The sequence below is a fragment of the Rhinopithecus bieti genome, unplaced genomic scaffold (genome assembly GCF_001698545.2).
Source record: "Rhinopithecus bieti isolate Rb0 unplaced genomic scaffold, ASM169854v2 scaffold_32740, whole genome shotgun sequence".
Lineage (NCBI taxonomy): Eukaryota > Metazoa > Chordata > Mammalia > Primates > Cercopithecidae > Rhinopithecus > Rhinopithecus bieti.
Genome location: NW_016814617.1, coordinates 426966 through 434123, shown reverse-complemented (window position 1 = coordinate 434123; position 7158 = coordinate 426966). Strand labels below are relative to the sequence as shown.

At 44.3% G+C, this 7158-nt stretch overlaps 2 protein-coding genes across 2 annotated transcripts in view; one reads left to right on the top strand and one right to left on the bottom strand.

The window, feature by feature from the left end:
- Positions 1 to 7158, top strand: part of SLC1A1 (solute carrier family 1 member 1) — a 100141-nt gene that overhangs the window by 79794 nt on the left and 13189 nt on the right. Inside the window, exons 7-10 of the mRNA XM_017851485.1 lie at positions 1252 to 1436; positions 3057 to 3164; positions 5152 to 5274; positions 5721 to 5915. Of these exons, the coding sequence (XP_017706974.1) occupies positions 1252 to 1436; positions 3057 to 3164; positions 5152 to 5274; positions 5721 to 5915 (611 nt within the window). The remainder of the gene's footprint in view (positions 1 to 1251; positions 1437 to 3056; positions 3165 to 5151; positions 5275 to 5720; positions 5916 to 7158) is intronic.
- SPATA6L (spermatogenesis associated 6 like) overlaps positions 1841 to 7158 on the bottom strand; it is a 106883-nt gene continuing 101565 nt past the window's right edge. The window contains exon 18 of the transcript XR_001881386.1: positions 1841 to 2424. The gene's annotated coding sequence lies outside the window, so the exon portion shown is untranslated. The remainder of the gene's footprint in view (positions 2425 to 7158) is intronic.

The following is a 7158-nucleotide window of genomic DNA, read 5'->3' as shown; positions in this document are numbered from 1 at the left end:
AAAAAAAAAAAAAAAAAAAAAAAGAATCCTGGCTGGGCGTAGTGGCTCACACATCACACATGTAATCCCAGCACTTCGAGAGGCTGAGGCAGGCAGATCACCTGAGGTCAGGAGTTCGAGACCACCCTGGCCAACATGGCAAAACCCTGTCTCTACCAAAAATACAAAACATTAACTGGGTGTGGTGGCGGATGCCTGTAATCCCAGCTACTAGGGAGGCTGAGGCAGGAGAATTGCTTGAACCCGGGAGGCGGAGCTTGCAGTGAACTGAGATACCACCACTGCACTCCAGCCTGGGTGACAGAGTGAAACTGTCTCAAAAAAAATAAGTAAAATAAATAAATAGGCTGGGTGCAGTGGCTCACACCTATAATCCCAGCACTTTGGGAGGCCAAGGTGGGCGGAGCACAAAGTCAGGAGATTGAGACCATCCTGGCTAACATGGTGAAACCCCGTCTCTACTAAAAATACCAAAAAATTAGCCGGGCATGGTAGCAGGTGCCTGTAGTCCCAGCTACTCGGAAGGTTGAGGCAGGAGAATGGCGTGAACCCGGGAGGCGGAGCTTGCAGTGAGCCAAGATCGTGCCACTGCACTCCAGCCTGGGTGACAGAGAGAGATTCCATCTCTAAATAAATAAATAAATAAATAAATAAGCCTACTGGTCATCCAAGCCAAGATCGTGCCACTGCACTCCAGCCTGGGTGACAGAGAGAGACTCCATCTCCAAATAAATAAATAAATAAATAAATAAATAAATAAATAAAAAAGCCTATTGGTCATCCAAGACCACAGGCATAAAGAATGTTACTATGCTTCATTATCAGGGTAAAACAGATGGTAAAAGTGTTTACACTGGTAAGTACTTTGTACTTCCTGCATTATTAATTCCTGTCTTTTTTAAGCAGACTCCAAATGTAGCTAGTAGTTAAAATGACTCTGAAAAGTGCCTTGATTCTAAAATTCATAATAAAAATATAAACCGTTCCAGAATAAGAAATCTTTATAAGAAATATTCAAATATGGACTTGTTGAAAGAAGTGAAAGCATGTTAACTTCACGGAGCAAGGGTTAAGTTTGTTACATGCATAGGTATTTTATTATTGTTTTATATTTTCTATAGTTTTGTTGACTCTGCCTGGGAGATCACCAGTTTATTATGTTTGGTCATCATATCTTCTCATTTCCAAACCTGTGCTTTCTAACAAGATTATAATCATGCGTCAATATGTTTTCTTGGTTTTGATCCACAGAACGAAACAAAGGAATACAAAATCACTGGCATGTATTCAGATGGCATAAACGTCCTGGGCTTGATTGTCTTTTGCCTTGTCTTTGGACTTGTCATTGGAAAAATGGGAGAAAAGGGACAAATTCTGGTGGATTTCTTCAATGCTTTGAGTGATGCAACCATGAAAATTGTTCAGATCATCATGTGGTGAGCAGACACCGTTTAATGTCATTTTGCTTCCCCTGACAATTCTGTCTCCTCAAAATTAGAAGAGGTTTTATGTTTCTCAACTGACCTCATGCTAGAGAAGTTGGACATTTAATATTGAGCCCCCAGAGTATTTTGTGGGGCTTTTGTTGCTGTTGGTTGTTTTTGTTTTTGAGACAGAGTCTCACTCTGTCACTCCAGGCTGGAATGCAGTGGTGAAATCTCGGCTCACTGCAGCCTCAACTTCCTGTGCTCAAGTGATCTTCCCATCACAGCTACCTGAGTAGCTGGGACTACAAGCATGTACCACCATGCCTGGCTATTTTTTTGTATTTTTTGTAGAGACAGGGTTTTGCCATGTTGCCCAGGCTGATCTCAAACTCCTGGGCTCAAGCAATCTTCCCACTTCATCCTCCCAAAATGCTGGGATTACAAGTGTGAGCCACCACACCTAGCCACCACTAGAGTATTAAATAATTCCACATATTACCCAGGAGTTAGTTCATGAACAAAAGTCTAGCTATCAACCATTGTCTTTTCCCTCAAAGCCTTGCGAGATCATCTTGCACCCAGTCAGCCTTCATGTAAGAAGTAATTCTTTAAAAAATGATTAGAAGGAGTTCATTGTACATGAGAACACAAAGTGCTTTCCCTATTGTGCCCCATGCAAAAGTGAGTTTCAAAATATTTATAACTGGTACAGCATGGGCACTAACCCATCTGAATGAAAGCTACCATCCGTGAGCATACCAGTGACACCACTTGAGTGTCTGCCCTGTCCCTGGAAATGCCAAAAAGTCCACCTTTCTTAGGAGACATCTGCCTCACTTACCTCATATTTAATTGGTTCAACATTATTTAATCCAAAGTGTAGATACTGACAGTGATGTCTGACAGTGATGTAAAGGGTTCAGTAAAAATGGCCAGACAGGTCACTTAATACTGCAGAAACCTCAGCTTCATCATCTGTTAAAAAGGATAATAAAACCTACCCCCAGGGATAGGAGAAGTACATTAAATGAAATGATGCACGTAAAATACTTTCCCTAACGCAAGATATAATGGGAGCTCCACAAATAGAGCTATTATGATCACTTCCAGTACTAATACTATTGCCTCTATTGCTAATACCTGGGAAACAGATGACCATGGCTAGAAAGAGCCATATTTGTCAGTGAGGATCAAGCTCAAGTGAGATCTGCAGATATGACAATCTGCAGGATATATGTGCACTAGGAACATGGCATGAGGTGTGCGCCCTCATCCACAAATTCTGGTGGATTTCTTCAATGCTTTGAGTGATGCAACCATGAAAATTGTTCAGATCATCATGTGGATCTGTTCAGATCAACAAGAACCACATGTTCTTGCCAAGTTTGCAAACTACCCTGTGGTAGTTTGGATGGGTAGAATTTAAGATGCACATAGGTACTGAAAACTAGAGCCAGGATTGTTCACCCAGGACTTGAAACAGCTCTTAGCTTCAATTCTGCATCCTGTGCTCCACCAAGTGTGCATGCCAAGCCGAGGGTGCGCACACTGGCCTGTTCCTTCCCCACCAACCCAGCATGAGAAAACACTTGCTGATGGAATCATGCCTCTGTTGTGCTTCCTTTCCAGTTATATGCCACTGGGTATTTTGTTCCTGATTGCTGGGAAGATCATAGAAGTTGAAGACTGGGAAATATTCCGCAAGCTGGGCCTTTACATGGCCACAGTCCTGACTGGGTATGTCAGACTCAAGAGAAGAGACAGAAAGTTCCTTTAATCCAATAGGATGGCCACTGCGAGGCTGGGTTTCAGTTGGTTAAAATTGGCTTCTCCCCTATGTGCTGGGAAAGATAGGGTTCAGAGATAAGACAGCAGGGGGAGGAGGGCTGCCCTTTAACAGCTGTACTGTAGGTGGATCATGCTGTGCTAATTGTCAGCTCTTGGCAGAACAGCCTGGACCAGGCTTTGTCACTGCCTTTATTGGTTATGTTAAAATAATTTTTTAAAACAAGAGAGAAACCCACTTGTAGCCTCCCTTGGCTCTCTCCTGGCCTTCATTTCCTTAAGAATGTAAACTAGCCAAGCAAGTAAGAATAGCCTCCATGCACCTTGAACCTGAAATAAATTAGCAGGGGCCTAAATGAAATCAGACTTGAGCAAGTAGGAGCAGGATGGCTGTTGGTTCAAACACTGTTGCTGGGGCTGTTAACCACCACCATGGCCTGCACCATCAGAGTGTCAGAGAGGGTGCCAGGAGAATCTTGAGGCTGGAGGAATTGTGTGGGTCTTTTTAGAAGCCATTAAACAGGAAGGCAGCAGGGGTTGGGTAGTTTGCATATTTATTATAGCCTAGCTATTGTTTCCTTGAGAAAATATGAGGTGGGATAACATATGAATGGTGCCCCTTGACACCTAGCCAGAGGCAGAATATGTCACATACACTAAGAAATACAGACTAAGGGAATAAGTAAATATTATTGATTTGACTCCCACAAGTCAATACCTACAAGCACCCAACTTGAGCAATCACCTCACCTATTGGAACTTGATCGTATTGCAGATTTTCAGCACAGCACATTTTGTTCTTAATCTGTGTTTCCCAAAAACACAGCCCTGCCAGCCAACACAGAGGTAGATTTGGTCCCTACAGTGTGAGGACCATGGTGCCAAGGGAGGCGGGACTTCCACCTCACTGGAGGCCACCCTGCTCTAGGGCTGCTGAAACAGGCAGTGCCAGGGATTGTGTCTCAGCAGTGATGTGGCTGGGGTGTTTGAGCTGAGCCATTTCATAACCAAGTTCTGCTGATTTCTATTCTGTCACCCCAGCTAGGTGTCTAATGGAAAACTAAAAGTCACTTCCTCATGGTTTTTAGCTACAAGCTCTCTATCGAGAAGATCCTCTCTCCAGACCTCCAGGATCTGTAATTTTGATGACCATTTCCTATTATTTCAAACACACATAACTGATCTGTAAACTGTACGCTGCCAGTTACATATATATCTATCCGCCAAATGAGTCTCATTTCTTAAGCCCCCTAGTTCATGTAATCTGTGTATTTCCATGTGAAATAAGGAACAGTTTGAAAAGGCAGGAATAATAAAGAAAAGAAAGTCCATCCCAAAGTATGGCTGTGGAAGAGCTGAGACTTTTTTCCTTACTGTAAATCTGACTTCCTTCTTAGACAGTGGGTGCCACCAGCAAGACAGCAGCTTGGTGCAAGGAGTGGAAGGGGTGAGGACTGAGCGCTGTGATAAGAGGTCTAATGAGGTATAATGTAGTGGTGACATAGAGGGTACAAAGGAAGAAAGGCTCAGCCCTACCTGGGGAAGTGAGGGAAGGCTTCCTGGAGGAAGGGGGATGCCTAGCTGAGTGTTAGAGGAGAAGAATTCAGCAGCATCAGAAGGAAAAAAGGGCATTTTTGTGCATGTGGCAGGAATAGCACACACAGGGGTGTGGCAGCATGATATAATTCTGTTCTGCGAAGCCTTGAATTTGGATTCAGCTACTGGCTTTGTCATTAACTCTGACAAGATGCTTCATTTGCTAAGTGAGCCTCTACACCCTCATACATGGAATGGGGATGTATATTCCTGCCCTACTCCCATTTCTCATTGGGCCATTATGAAAGTCAATTTTATAAATTAAAAAGATGTTTGATAAAAGGATTAAGTGTGGGGAAGTGGTATTATCTTTGAAACTTTAATTTCTCTTTCTTGTTTACAGGCTTGCAATCCACTCCATTGTAATTCTCCCACTGATATATTTCATAGTCGTACGAAAGAACCCTTTCCAATTTGCCATGGGAATGGCCCAGGCTCTCCTGACAGCTCTCATGATCTCTTCCAGGTAATCAGAAGAGGGGTTTCTGGAAAAAGCCTCCAGACTCAACGTCATCAACTCTCACCTCACTTTACAAAACAGACTCCGGCTTACGGTTTTTGTAGCTGCCTTTGAGAAATGGCCTCCGTATTCTCTGTCCCTGGCCCTGAACACATTGCTCCACGCTGTTGCATATTTCCTGCCCTCTTAGCATGCCCTGCAGCTCAGGAAGGGGTTATGGCATAACTGGGAGCAGCGGTGGGCATAGCACCTTCTGATTCCTGGACCTGCCTAAAGGGCCAACATGCTTTGGATCCTTTATTTCATTTTGTTTTGTTGTTTTCTTTACTTTTCTTGACAAGATTACCCAAAAGGACCCTTTATTTACTTTTTGGAAGACAGGCATGTCTTCAGGCAGGGACTGAGGACCAGCATTTCTAGACCATAAGTTCCTTTCTCTTTTTATCACACAGTTCAGCAACACTGCCTGTCACCTTCCGCTGTGCTGAAGAAAAGAACCAGGTGGACAAGAGGATCACTCGATTTGTGTTACCCGTTGGTGCAACAATCAACATGGATGGGACCGCGCTCTATGAAGCAGTGGCAGCGGTGTTTATTGCACAGTTGAATGACCTGGATTTGAGCATTGGGCAGATCATCACCATCAGGTGGGGCGTGGTGTCACATTCATTGTCATCGGTGATACAGGGATTACTGCCAGTAAAAATGGTCCGTGAAGGGACACCAAGAATGTCCCAGTGATGGATTATTTTTCTTGATCTACAAAGTACCTTCCCAAGATTAAATACAACTATATCCTGGTATGCAAGATTTCTGCTTCGGGGTCTGGGTACCCAAAGCCATCACTCTGTGCTCAGTTTACTGAAGCCAGTAGGATCTAGGCACAGGCTAGCACAAAGACTCAAGGCTGAGTAAGGGCCAGTCCCTGCTTTCAAAAGATCCCTGCTAGATTGGGATGCACATATCCAAATGAATGCTGAAGACCCTGATGAGGGATATAAGAGAACTCTGTACGGTGTTCACAGAGGACTCCAGAGAGGGAAGGGATGGTTCTAGCTGGGAAGGTGAAGGATGGCTTCCCAGAGGGGAACATTTAGCTGAATCTTAAAAGAATAGGAATTTAGCAGGCAAAGGAAGAAGCTAAGAGCATCTGGGGTGGCAGAAATAGCTTGTGATGCAGCCATAGGCTAGTTACAGCATACAGATTTCTTGCTATGGCTGGCATAAAGGATACAATGTGGAGAACATAAAGGAATGAGGAGACGGGGTCATGTCATGAAAGGTTTTGTACGAGGAGTTTGTGGAAAGTTCTTAGATGCTTTGTCATATTGTGGACATATTTGCATTTTATTTATTTATTTATTTTATGCTTTGAGATGGAATTTTGCTCTGTTGCCCAGGCTGGAGTGCAGTGGCACGATCTCGGCTCACTGCAACCTCCGCCTCCTGGGTTTAAGCAATTCTCCTGCCTCAGCGTCCTGAGTAGCTGGGACTATAGACATGCACCACCACACCTGGCTAATTTTTGAATTTTTAGTAGAAATGGGTTTTACCGGGGGCGGAGCAAGATGGCCAAATAGGAACAGCTCCAGTCTCCAACTCCCAGCGCAAGCGACACAGAAGACCAGTGATTTCTGCATTTTCAACTGAGGTACTGGGGACATCTCACTAGGGAGTGCCGGACAATCGGTGCTGGTCAGCTGCTGCAGCCTGACCAGCGAGAGCTGAAGTAGGGCGAGGCATCGCCTCACCTGGGAAGTGCAAGGGGGAAGGGAATCCCTTTTCCTAGCCAGGGGAACTGAGACACACAACACCTGGAAAATCGGGTAACTCCCACCCCAATACCGCGCTTTAAGCAACGGGCACACCAGAAGAATATATCCCTCACCT